Below are 14,567 nucleotides of genomic sequence, written 5' to 3' on the forward strand. Positions count from 1 at the left end.
GGGAAAATGGCCTTAAACAGAAAGAGGGTAGGTTTAGGTTAGACATAAGGAAGAAAAAATTCACAATGAAGGTGGTGAGACACCAAAGAAGCTGTGGATGCCCCATCCCTGGAAGTGTTCACATATTCAAATATGCACTATAGAAATAAGGCAAGCAGGGCTGGTTTTTGTTTGTTATTTGCTTATATATATAATTATAGCTAAAAGTCCTTATGGTGTCCTGCTGTTGTTTGCTACAGCATCAAGTGTTTTTGAGTCCTCTGACACACAGATCAGGGTCTTTAAATTACTACAATACATAATCACTTTTTTTTCCTCTAATGCAATATTTACTAGCAGTAGTCATGCACAACAGCAATTTTGCATTATGTCTTGAAAGCTCAATTTTTAAGATGAAATATATCAATAATCTGAAAGTAATCCTGTAAGGTATTTTTTTACCTTTTCCATTTCACAGCAACAGTGCAGACTCTACACAGTGAATCTAACGCTACTTGTACTAAGTATGCTCATCCTAGTCACTTTTTTGAAGATCCTTAAAAGGAATGCATTAGCTCATGAAATCCTCAGACCACAGACAGAAAACGACTGTTTTGTGGGTTTTTTTCAGTTGATGTAAAAAGTTTATGCATTTTATGTATTTATTATTTTATTTATGTATTTATTATTTCCAAGTGCAAAACCCCGCATGTCTAGGAGAGTGAAACTGCATCTAGCAAACAGCTAAAAAGTTTAGATGACAACTGACAGCTGTTCTTGTAAGAGGAAACAGGTATAAAGGAGTTGTCAGGACTCTTGAGAACCATTCAGCGGTGCAAGCCAGATGATACACTGAAACCAGTTCCATTTCAAATGGAAAAGACAGCTGTTGGTCATTCAGTAAGAAGGTGTTTTGGAAAGGGGTCAGTCAAACCAAGTGAATAGTTGACCAACTTTGTCAATTATTTTACCTTTTTATTTTGTTCATCTGTACGCCTTTTTGCTCCCTAGTCCTCTTAAGTCCTGTTACCTCCTAGTGTAACATTGTAAACGAATGTGAGACAACATCAGGCATGGAGAAATAAAGTCCTAATGTTTGTCTGTCCACATAATTTTCTCTAAGGGTTGTTTTAGTTCTGTAATTGCTAATTAAAAAAAAAAAAAAAAACACAACAACAAAAAAAAACCCACAAAACCAACCAACATATTAGAGGAACCAAATGCAGTAGTTGTTTAAAGCATTTAGTGCTTGAATTATAAGGAAGAAGAGATAAGACACTAATATTGTCTTTTGTATTGACTACTTCTTTAAAAACTGAATTGAACAGCCACATCAGACAACTGCCTAAGGTACCAGCACCATTATACTTGGTCATGCCTGAAGTTCATGGGAGTACTTAGGGGAGCAGTCAGCCTGCCTGGCAATGCCCTGTGCAACACCCTGGGCTGTGCACTGATTTATCTAAGGTGTCAACAGAGTCATGTTCTCAGCCCATACCACTGCATGAGTGGCAGCAGAGCCAGCAAGTAGTTGGAATATGGTGTTGTGCTGAACTTTGAGCCTGAAAAAAACAAAATAACTTGAAGTGCTGCTGACTCATGATTGCACTTACGCATTACTCAGCCTTCCTTTACTCATTTTTTATCTGTAAATTTAGAAATTTTCTTTTCTACTATTTTTTTTTTTCCAGGACAAGAAAGGGTAAAATAAAATTGGATGCTGTCCTAAGCTAGCTCCAAGCACCAGACCCATATCTGCATGGGAATGCTGTGATCTCCCATGGCTGCCAAAACATTTGTGCAGAATTTAAGAAATTTCTTTTTTTTGATCTTCAGACCTATAATTGTGTAGCAGTCTTGTAAAACAATCAACAGTGGAAAGAAATTAGTAAAAGGGTGATAGAAGGGCTTTACAACTTGCTCTCCTCTTTTGAATCTCTTCTGTTCTTTTAAAATTTATGAGTAAGACTAAATTAGACCCCTTTAACTAGTGACAATAGCCTCATTCTGGTATCTGATGCCAATTTAGGCAGTATTTCTGCTAGTACCAAACTTGGTAATTATGTCAACAGTCTCCTAAGACTTGCTGCTTGCACCTGGGGATCTGTGCCCAACACTAGCAGGGTGACATTAAAAGCATTCTGCACCTGAGGAGGTATCAGCCTCACACACTGCATCCCTGGAGTGGGGATGAATTCCCATACTCATGGACAACACTGGAGTTACCGGCTGCACAAATGCAAAACTCTGACACTCTTTACAAGGGAACCAGCTTCTTTTAAGAATGCCTTGTAGAACCTCTGTCTCATGCTGCAAAGCGACACAAATGACAATTCAGGGAACTGAACACAGGAACTGTGTGTAGCTTGAGGATAAACCGAGAAAACCCACAGAGACCACAGTTTTATAACCTGCTTTAGTAACAGAGTAGCTGTATATACAAAGTTTCTTACCTCAGTCGTTACTTTAATTTGGAACCCTGGATACTTCCATAATTTCTTGCCGCAGGAATATCTCAACTTCCATCATAGCCAAAAGAGGAAATTAATTATCTCTGCCAATAAATTAGTAGAGCCCTCTTGGCATTTTGAGATCAAATTTCCCAAGTCTCCTCTTTATCCCCAAATTGCCCACTTATATTTTTTGCAGTACAAATAATATATTCAGAGATGGGTTCTGAACAATTTAATAGCTTTATTGACCATTTTATTTATCATAGCACACTCTAAGCATCACCACTACCAGTCAAGATTTCAATATAGTGCACCCACAGTAGTTTTCACCAAAAACACTTTCTTATCAGATTTGATAAGTTCACAGGCAAGAAGTATTAATTTATTCCTGGGGAAGGCATTTCGATATGTGTCACTATTCTAGGCATCAAACACATCTTTTGATGCTCATCTGAAATCAATTGTATGTCATCAATGTGAAATAAGTCTAGGAATGTTAATTTTTAAACAAGTCCATTACCATTAATTGTTAACATTTAATACAGAAAAAAGTTATCTTTGTACTGAGATTCCTGCTGTTTCTTTCTTTCCAGGCATTTCCCCTCAGCTTTCCTGCCAAGCTTTCAGCATTTTAAATTGTTTAATAATGTCTTTGAACTGAGGTAGGAAGAAGTCAGTTGAAGGCAGTGTCCCAATGGGTTACTACACACTTGACTAAATGCAATGCATTGTTGTCTTTATTTAAAGGAAGGCTTAACTGGAATTGAACAGTTTATCAGACAGAAAATTTAGAGCATCTCATGATGCAAACTGTACTTTCAGACTGCTACACTGAGACCTTTTCAGTGTAGACCAATATACTACGTTTTTCTTAGAGTACCTTTAGATTTTTTATAATAAATTTGTATATATTAAAAAAATTACAAACACACACAATCTTTTGTTCACGGAGATGTTTATTTTTGTCTTCAATGTTTGTAGGGAATACGATTTCACTACAAAAGTGTCTCAGAGAAACTCCATTCAAAGTCTAGGCTTAAGAATGAAGGGAAAATATACTTTCAGCTGTACCAGTCCTGAGCAAAGTTTAAAAAAAAATTTAAAAAAATCTTCTAGAGATAGGAAGCAGCACCAATTAAACCAGAGGGCCCCTTACTGATATCTGCTCATGCTTTCTTTTCTGCTCGAGAATTGGTAAAAACATAGGTAGGAAGAATTACTTTATTAGAAGGTGGACATAAGATTGTCAGTCCCAATCTCACACCAAAAACCATGCATTTTCTTATAGTTAGAGTCCAGGGCCTTAGTTTTACTTTCCACTAAGTAGTCAGGACTGCTAACAGCAAGACTGTTGCCCCCATGGTGTAACATTTTCTCTTACTTAAATTGGTAAATAAATATTTATTTATGTACTTCTTTTAATAAATATTTATTTCCTATCAAGTTCCTGTAAAGTTACATTGTTCTTAGAAGTATACTACTCATAGCAGTTATAAAAATTCTGATAACATCAGGTCTCAAAGTAATTCAAGTGGCTTACATTCTGTCTCATTCCAGTGAAAGGATTTCAAGCCATTGGTAACGCTCAGTACTTAATAGTTGGTTTATCCAGGACATTCAGATTCAATCTGACAAAGTAAATACTTCTAAGAGTCAGAACAGAAAAGGCACTTACTCCTTTTGGGGAAGACACCTGGCAGGTAAGATTTTTATTTTCCAAATAACAAGCCCTTTTTCTAACAACAAAATCCTTAAAAAACTACCGTTGGATTAACATAAACCCTATGAACAAAATCAACTTACGTACCCCTTCCCACAAATGGCAATATTGTCTTTGATGGAGAAACTGAGAAATGTGAAAGCATCCAAAAATACTCACAAGTTTTATTCACTTCTGTGATGTTTCAGTAGACCATCATAGCTGACTAGAGAAAAAAAAAAATCTCCTCCAGAAAACGTTTTACAAATTGAAAGCCTCAGAAATTTCTGGACTGTTTCTTATTAACTGCTTGTATTACCAATAAAATGTAAGACTCTAGTGTATTATAACCAGGAACATCACCTTGGTTAAAACTCATAACCTTTACAGAGGAGTAAATCTTTTCTCAAACTTCCTTGCAATCAAAACATTGCCTCAGCGATGCTCTGTGTAAGGCACTTAGCAAATTTTAAGAGCATCTGACAGTACTGTTGGTAGTCTTGATTTGTTTGTGAGGATGCTCTAACAAACTGCAAGATTAACGGGGTAAGGTGTGGAATAATCACTGAAAACAGCCAAATGAACTACTGGTCACTCTTCAGAAGCCACATCCATTCTTCAAGTTTGGCTTCCTATTACCCTTGCAACAAAAAGCTATCCTTTTTTTCTAGAAGTCCAGGAATTAGACCCTTTAAAACTGTTTACTGGCTAATTGTACAAGAGGAATTTGTTTTGTTCCTGACTAGCTCTTTAATCAAAATTTCTGCCCTTTCAATAAATGACCTGTATCCAAGAGTGAAATGTTCATGGTATTTACTATACAATTCACAAACCCCTACATCTATCTTTAGGCCAAAAGTCACTGAATCAACAGGTATCAAGCCAACAGGTATAAAGCAAGACACACCTCTAAAAAGTGTGTAATGCTGCCTACTTCTAATACAGTACACAGAAAAAAGAATACCAAATAGACAAAGAAGCCATTATATATGGCTCTTCTAGGGATTATTCTGAAAATACATATTCTTTATTCTTCCTCCCCCACTCTTTATCCTCCTTTTTTTTGTTGGACTGAGCATTTCTGAAGGTCTTTGACATTTTAGAAACAGAAGCTGGTTGGTTAGAATTTCTGTAGGAAAGCTGAAAAAGCACACAGCATCTGTGCATTCTCCTCAGACCTTCTCTAGCAGGGACTGAGCACATTTTCTTAGACTTTTCAAAAAGCCTCCAGGTACTGGAAGTTACTTGGCAACATTATGCCTGCATCACTTGTAAAGCATTTTGCTTATTTTTCCATGTCTGGAAGCCTCCCAGCACAGAATCAGATTATTTACAGAAATGCAAATAAATGGAATCCCAGAATGCCAGCTGCCTTAGCCAGAGTGCTCGATAGTACAGGATCAGTGTAACTAAGTTTGCTCAGCAAGAATCTGTTCACTAAGTCAGTTATATAGAAACAAAGATAATGGTGGCAAAATTGATGATGACCTCTAAGCTTCACATACCATTATTGGTCTTACAGAAACCAGAATATAGCTGAAGAGCTGGGAACAGCCATCAAATTCCCCACTTACAAAAGCAGGCATAATAAATTATTTCAAACTCACTGCATCCACTTATGCTATAGATGTACTTAAAAAAAAAAAAAAAAAAAGAGGGGGAGAGGAAGGAATCAGAACGTGTTTCCTTCAGAGCTGGAAATAGTGATACTCAATAAATACACATAACCTGAGGAGATTTCCCTTGCCTAGATTAATTCATAGCTGGAGGCTGTTACAGTAAGAGATGATCAGTCAGATATCAGATTTTCTTTCTGAGATCTGTGCCATCAGGAACTGGGCTTGACATTGAAGCATTTTTATTTATTCTGTGCAAAGAAGGATCAGCTTGAAATAGATTATTCATGGATGGTAAGTATATATTAGATGCATATAAACAGCAAATTAGACCTGCGTTCCAAAAGTGGGTATTCAGAAAGTAGAATGGGCCTGACCACGCACCTGTCTTAACCAACAGATTGTGGTTGAACAACTTCATCTTTTTTTTAGCGACAAAGACCTGGGAGTATCTTTGAACCAAATTCAATTTGTACTTTGTAGAATCTAGTGAGCTTGGGAAGGAGGTAATTTCATTAGCCCAGGTTACATTTATTTCCTTCTTCTGTATACTTTTGCTTCTTCATACAGAAGAGGAAAATCAGGTGTGCATGGTTAGCAGGTTGTCAAAAATTACATTAATAGTCTCTTCCTCAGCTGTCTCCTCAGTAACTCTGTTGTAAACTGCTTCATTGGTCTACAGCCACATTTCTTAAAATCTTAAAAGTTTAAGGGGACATGTTCACTTTGCTTTGACCAAGATCAATATTTATACACAGATGTGCTGGTTTTGACTGGGATACAGTTAATTTTCCTCACAGTAGCTGGTACGGGGCTGTGTTTTGGATTTGTGCTGGAAACAGTGTTGATAACACAGTGATGCTTTAGGTATTGCTCAGCAGATCTCACAGAGTCAAGGCCTTTTCTGCTTCTCATACCAATGCACCAGTGAGAAGGCTGGGGGTGCACAGGGACACAGATAGGACAGGTGACACCAAATGACCACTGGGATCCCTGACTATCTGGTGTCATGCTCAGCATATAAAGCTGGGGAAAGGAGGAAGCAGGTGACATTCAGAGTGATGGCATTTATCTTCCCCCGTCACCATCATGTGTGACAGAGCCCTGCTTTCCTGGGGATAGCTGAACACCTGCCTGCCCATGGAAAGTGGTGAATTAATTACTTTTGTTTTCCTTGTGTGTGCAGCTTCTACTTTACTGTTAAACTGTTTTTATCTCAACCCATGAGTTTTCGCACTTTTACTCTTCCAATTCTCTCCCCCCTCGCACCAGGGACAAGTAAGCAAACGGTTGTGTGGTACTTATTTGCCAGCTGGGGTTAATGCACAACTCTGTTAAACAACAGAGAACAGTGTAATTAAATACTACACTTTTCCAGGGGCCCGAGGTCCTGAAAATGTAATCCTGAAGGGTTTCTTGCTCAAATATTCCTCCCTCTGCCAAGATATGCCATAATTTCTACAAAATAATTAACATTTCAGAACTATTTTTTTAACTATTGTTATTGAACAATATTTTTCTGGTGGTGATTTTCTTTTTAGACACATCAGACAAAAAGTCATTAGATAATATCACCATTTTGTCTTTTACAAAACCCAAAATGGGACAGCAATCTTTTGTAATCATTCTTAGTAATATTCATTGGGAGCTATGGAATATGCCTTTGCTCTTCATCTTCCATGTTTAACTCCTTAAAAGTACACCTAAAACTTCCTGTGCCCATTAAACTGCTCTTAAAATCCCCTGTGCCAGTAGACAGAGCAAGTTCATTCTGATAACTCTTATCTGTCTCCCACAATAAAAGGGGTAAGATCAGGATCAATTACCTCTGAGTGATTACATAATAGACAGTGGTGGTTTGTTTTAATGAATTTTCACCAATACAGTTAAATAGAGGGTGTAAACAGCCTCTACATTATTAAGTCTATAGGATCTGAATCTATTTGTTTGATGCATTTTCTTTTCACTGTTTGAATCCAAAGATATAGTTTAGGCAGGGGGACACACCTGGACTCCTAGGCCTCATCCACAGAAGAATTCTTGGGAAAGTCATGTAAACATCAGTTGCTGTTGGATAACAGCATTTTCTAGCAAGTGTGCAGCTATCCATTGCTGTTGCACCATTTACTCCAACCTAGACAGGAAGTTACAATGATTTCTATAAAGCACTGACTTTTAATTAACTTTTGAAGTATTTTCTCAATTTTAATTTAGTGGTTAAATCCTGTTAATTCCTGTTAAAAAGTGGGTTTTAAACTTAAAAGATGTCAAACTCAATAATCTCAGTCCAAGATTATTGTCTTAGACAAATCTTTTAAGTGTTTTTTAACAGTTTCTCATCTTGATAAAACTTGGACAGCACAAAAGAAAAACACCTGAGCTTCCTCAGTTTGATTTTACCATACAGTTTCTGCTAGCTTGGGAAGTTACAACCTTTCAAACTGAGACGGCTTTGGCATAAGTTGGGGCACAATTTCAGGTTAGCAAAACCTTTAAAATCTCAAACTGTATTTCCAGCACACCCAAATCTTAACATTAAGATAGAAGTATGCATTTGCAAAATGCCATATTTGACTGACTGGGCCACTAGCCAAAACCAGCATTATGTTACCTAACTTATTCCTGAGTAAACACAGGCCATATTTACTACCAGTATAGCACTTGCTGTTGCCTTCAGAGAAATTAAATTTAGATGCCTTTCTATTTCCATACAGTTTCGGATGTTTGAACAGATACCCTAGTAGGGAGAAGAATCAAATAAAGGCCTGTGACAGAAAGAAAACAGATACAGTTAAAGAACCCAGATGTACATAAAAAGTACACAATAGACAGTTCCATAACAAATACATCCTGTATAACAAGGTAAAATTAATCAGCATAATTTGGGAAACTGTCAGGCTTTTGAGACAGGAAAGAGAAAAAGTAAAGAATCTAAGATGCAAGATGTGAAGTTTAGAAGACCTGCCTAAACACTATAGTGAACCAGTAGAAACAAATTCTAGAAAGTACTCTCTCTCACATGGCTACTTGAAAATGTGCTATTCATATTATTTAAAAAAAGTAAAGTGCACAAATTATAAAATCAAACTTTTTTTGAGATTTTACAATCTATGCTCCAAAACATCAAATATCTAGATAAACATATAATAGGTTAAAACATCAGTCATGGTATTAATATCAAGACTATTAATATTGAGAACTTTAAATTTTTAAATGTCATTTATTTATTACTATCGCCTCTGTTGGAATCAAGATTTTATACGGTATAATTTAGCCTGCTACTGAGTAGAACTTAAATTCATGGAAAAAAAAAATCAGTCTCAACTGTATTCATTCTTTTCCTTATAATTAATATAATTATATTAATGGCAAAGTTAGGAAGATAAGAGACTGAATTACTGTACACTTTATCAGTGAACTATTTATATTCCATTTTCTCCCATTTCCCCTCCCTTTTCCTTTCTGAAACCAGACAATCAACACATAAAGAACTCATTTACATGGAACACTATCACACTTGTCTTTGTTGGGCCACCATTTCATGAACAATCCAGGATGTATGGCTGTTGAAGACTGGTGCATATATAGATTTAACAAATAACAGTTCTTATGCAGAGCGCAATCACAGAGAAAAATAGATAATCAAAACACATTACAACATTAAATTTTCACTTTTTATAAATGGAGTAAAGATGATTTTAAATATATTTACAGTTAGAAAAGGACTTAATATTACTACACATCAAAATTATTTAAAAATTATGAAAGTGAAGTTCATTTAAATTATAACACTATGAACAGAATCATATGCCATATTTTACTTAGAATTTGTCTACTCTGCTGTCAGTATTGTCATATCCCTTTAATCACCAACAGGCAAAAATTATCTTAACTTTCCTTAATGCTAAAACAAGCATCATTGCAATGAAATGCTGGCAACCTAATAGTTCAGTTAAAACCACCACAGCTTTTTAGATCCTAGCTGACTTGTGTTGTATCTGTAGTTAGAAATTGCTTTTCAATGTCTCGTTCCATAAAGAACAGTGAGGCTTTTCTTTATTCTTTTTGATTATAACCATACTTGTACCACATTTTTGAGATTATTCTTTAGAGACAGTTGAATCATAGTAAAATCCACTCCATCATTCCTTCCTTCCTTCCAAACCAAATGGCTACTTATTTCTGAAGATAGAGTCCTCTTGTAGGGGAGTGCTGGGTGGTGTGTTCACATAAACTTAATTGAAAATACATTTCCCATTTAGAGAATTCATGATAATAGATTATTATTTGTTTGCAAGGAATTCTGAAATGTGTTAGCATTCATTACATTTTAAATTAGAAACACATTTCATAAAACTTCTTCCAATGAGATCTGCTGTCCTTACACTGCTTACTTTAAAGAGTTTCAGCTCTTTTGTAATCCATTACGTCAGTATAGTCCCACCTAAAAATAAAAAAATAAAGTTGAGAAGCATGTATTTCTCTTTTAAAAACTAGTGTATGTTATTCTGAACACCAGCCCAGCCCCCAAAACATTTAAGAACCTTAAAAAGCATTGTTTTACAGATACTAAGAGTTGGCCAGGTAACAGCAATGAACAGACATCCTATTTAGTAAGATAAAGCAGAATACATAATAAACAGGTCAGTAGTTTATCCATCTGAAATAGCCTATAATTAACATTTGATGTCTAAAAAGTTTAAACAGCAACACCAAGGAATGAGGTATGTATGTTCTCAGATATCACATCAGACTCTCATTTTATGCAACTAACTGTATTTCACAACTAGCATCTTACAAAATAGAACAGTACCATTGTGCCTGAAGAAGTACTGCATTAAAAACAGAAAAATACATTACTACAAGAAACCACCAAACATCACAATTGTCAGGGGCTACAAAAATTCATTGTTTTAAGCCATTAAGAAGACATATCATATGTTGGTAATAATCTGGGACTGGATTCACTATCAAGAAGGTCCATCCAACTTTTACATGGGCTTTAAAATATATTTACTTTGAATGAAAAAGAAGATGCTCACAGGAATGTAAGTGCACTATCTCCCTAAAAGGAGCTAAATGGACTTTTGTAGTGAACCAGAATCTATAATTAAAATCTATATATGAATTGTATGTATGTATCAAAACACTTATTGGTTGTAAACAAAAATGCAAAATCTGTATTCACAAAAATATTTTATTGGTAACTTTACATAATACCAAGTGGGATTGTAAATAATTCTGCTCTGTATCAGCATATTGCTAAGTGCGTAAATGTTGACAGTTTATGCCATAATGCAGGATGGATACTGAGCTTTTTTCCATATGATTTATGACATAATATATTCTAATAGGCCAAATCAATATTAAAGAAGTTGATTCAGGAACAAAAAAATAATATTGTTATTTTCTCATTCTTGTGCAACATCTGATATTCCTGTAATGAAATAAGTCACTATATGACACTAGAAAAATTTGGGGCAAGGAAACAGCACTAAACAGAAACAAGAACTGCAGTTCTGTTATTTTTAAAGCTTTTCAAACTTTCATATTTCCAAATGTTAGTTTTTGCCAAATGTGTCATCATCTGAGGTTCAGTATTTGTTACACAACACAGAATACCAGTGTACAGCGACAGTGCAGTACTTTACCTGAATTGCAAGGTTGACTAATCAATGCTTAGAATGTGTTTTCTATTTTGCTTGTAAACATTACAATAAGTGTTTTAAGTGTCAAAAAATATTGGTAAAACCATCAACATAATTCAGTAACAGTAATCTAGTAAAATGTGTCAAACATTGGCAAAAATCCATACAAATGTTTTCTTTAATAACATTTTTCCTATTGAACCACACCAAGTACCAGCAGGTGTTTTTAAGAAGATAATTACATGAAAATTCTGTTGCAGCAATAGTTGATTAAGTTGATCTTTGACTTGCATACATATAACTATGTTTCACAATTCTCAAATAATACATATTTAGGCAGCTTGAACTATGTTATAAAAATTTAAATTCAGTACATGCCAATAGAGGAGACTCCCAAGAGTTGTGTTAGAATTCACTAAACTAAAAGTGAAAACGGACATACCAATAACACTGCATAATGAACATTCAAACCACATTTTCATGGCACTCTTACACATGAAGATTAAAAAGTTGGTCTGAAAATGCTCTGTAAGCATTTGTAGATTGCATTTAAATTATTATAGAATCATAGAATGTGCTGAGTTGGAAGGGACCCACACATGGATCATTGAGTCCAACTCCGGCCCTGCACAGGACACCCCAAGAATCACACCATGTGCCTGAGAGCATTGTCCAAATGCTTCTTGAACTCTGTCAGGCTTGGCACAGTGACCACTTCCCTGGGGAGCCTGTTCCAGTGCACCCTTTGGGTGAAAAACCTTTTCCTGATATCTAACCTAAACCTCCCCTCACTCAGCTTCATGCCGTTATTGTTTCTACCACTGCACTTCTTCCTTTTCTTTTTTTTAGCTGCATAAATTATGTTCCAGTCAATATACCAATTATGCATGAATAATCTGTCATGAAAATGTGGTAACAGGTGACAGATGTTATGTATTTGTATGTTCTGAAGAGAAGAGACTAAAACTGGAGGAAATAAACTTTAATGAGATTCTCCATTCAGTGATGATGCTTCTCCTCGGGGTGAAGATGATCTGGACATTCCCCTCTCTGTGTTGTCAGAGCTAGAACCACTCTGACTGTGTTGATCTGCAGAAGCAGCACTGGAAGCAGGTGGGGACTTAGTTTTCTCCTTAAAGTCTGTAATTATGACTGTCAGATCTCCAACGGTAACTTCCAAATGCTGAGCGCTACTTCGATCCACATTTTTCAACCTTGGCCTAAATAAAGCAAATAATCATATTAAAAGCACACACACCACCTTATTATCTTGTCTCCCTCCTACTTTTTAGGAGTTCTGGAGAACAAACGTATATAAGACTGCTTTGTGCAACATCTAATATATAGGAAAACAATGTACCACAAGTGTTAACGGTGTTTACTAGTATGTCTTACATCAAAATAGTTGAATAGAACACATTACTACCTAAAATTATTTAAATTTGACATTATGAATAATGTCACTGTGCAGCAATATGGATATATTGCACATGTGAAGGTTTTTACTTTTAAAGATCAAGTCTTTATTGTGACTATAGGAAGTTACAAATTTGATCCAGTGAAACCCCTATCTCTGCAGCAGCCTTACGCAACAATTCTAAGTCGAAAATTATGTTCAATAACAAAGATGTTGGTATCTGTCTTTTAAATTCGACAGCACAGATAGTGTTAACTTGCAGCAGGTGTCACCTCATTTCAAAAACTCACTAGGACCACCACTATACTATTTAAACTGGATTTTGTGTTCACAATATAACTCTGGTATTTCTGGCATACGCTGTGATTTAAATTATGCACAGCGATGAGTATTACACACAGTGTTGATATGGTAAATTTCTTCATATAATCTTTCAACTGTTTGATATTTCCCAACAAAAAGGACCAAAAACCACTTTGACTTAAATTTTGCCATCATCTTTTTGCTAGTGACAACTGAAAAGTACTTTCAACTTAGTACTTTCCCTTGATCACTATGAAAAACTGTGACCAGAAAGCTGAGTTCATAAAATGGTTATAAACATCTCACTTTATGCGTTTAACTGACTCCACAGCTATCACTAGCTCAAGCTGCAATAAAATGACATCACGTTTGCAGGTGTGTTCACAGCAAAGCCCTGAACCTTGCCCTCTCATCTGACTTAGTCTGAAGTAGAATTGGATCCCATTCAACTTCAGCTGCAACAACTCATGTCTTTCCTCCACTAGAATTGAAACAGGCTTTGACATCTTGTTCCCCTGAGGCTGAAGCAGCATGACTGAAGAATTTCAGAGAAAACTGAAAATCTGCTGCTCTGCAATGTGGGAATGGAGAGACATTCAGCATTATCAACCTGCATAAGTGCCAGGCCTGGAGCTTATTAATCATATTGAGTGTGCATGCAGATTCTTATGATTGTTTATAGCAATAATATATGCATTGTAAGGCAAAAAGAAAAAGAGATCCTTTTCCCAAAGGATACTGAAGAAATCTGTTTAAACCAATCAAACATTCTTAACTTACTATCCTACCTAGTGAAACCATTCTTGGAAAAATTAAGCATTAATAAATTAGCAATTCTTAATGCAAGACAGTATTGGTATTTCAGTTCAAGATTTTATTTTAGTTATTTTTCAAATGTCCTTACTCTTTTCCTATTTCACTTTTGCTTTTTTTCTGTATTATTGCAATTTAGCCATCAATATTTCAATTTATAACTTTCAATTAGCTTAACTAAAACTCACTACACTAACATCAAATGCTTCATAAATTAAGTATTTCAGCTGCATGAGGTAAGCTCATAAATTTTGTAAATTTGACTATTTAAAAAAAAGAGGAAAATGGAAGAACATCTCAGTGTCCTTAATCCTAAAACCATGACTTTCTAAATGACTGTTCTCTCTTGACTCTCAGTCTCTACCTGGTTCTGACCTTAATGATCTTATTTCAGGCACAAGAAAAGCATCTGCTACTTCTCTGCATAACTAATCCCAATGGATATTTCCTGGCTGGGCTACTTCGGAGTTCTTCCTCCCCCAACACCAAAAAAAAAAAAAAAAAAACCAAAAAAACCCCACAACCAAACCACAACAAACAACAACAACAACAAAAAACCCCATAACCCAAAAAAAAACCCACACACAAGAAAAAACAAAACCAAACCAAACAAAAAAACCCCAACCAACCCAAAAAACA

At 35.6% G+C, this 14,567-nt stretch overlaps 1 protein-coding gene across 1 annotated transcript in view; it reads right to left on the reverse strand.

Moving 5' to 3' along the window:
• Positions 1-3,370: 3,370 nt before the first annotated feature.
• YAF2 (YY1 associated factor 2) overlaps positions 3,371-14,567 on the reverse strand; it is a 34,704-nt gene continuing 23,507 nt past the window's right edge. The window contains exon 4 of the mRNA XM_050324503.1: positions 3,371-12,615. Coding sequence (XP_050180460.1) covers positions 12,378-12,615 — 238 coding nt within the window. The 3' untranslated portion in view covers positions 3,371-12,377. The remainder of the gene's footprint in view (positions 12,616-14,567) is intronic.

This window comes from Myiozetetes cayanensis, unplaced genomic scaffold, assembly GCF_022539395.1.
Source record: "Myiozetetes cayanensis isolate MyiCay16 unplaced genomic scaffold, myiCay2020 scf3, whole genome shotgun sequence".
Taxonomy (NCBI): domain Eukaryota; kingdom Metazoa; phylum Chordata; class Aves; order Passeriformes; family Tyrannidae; genus Myiozetetes; species Myiozetetes cayanensis.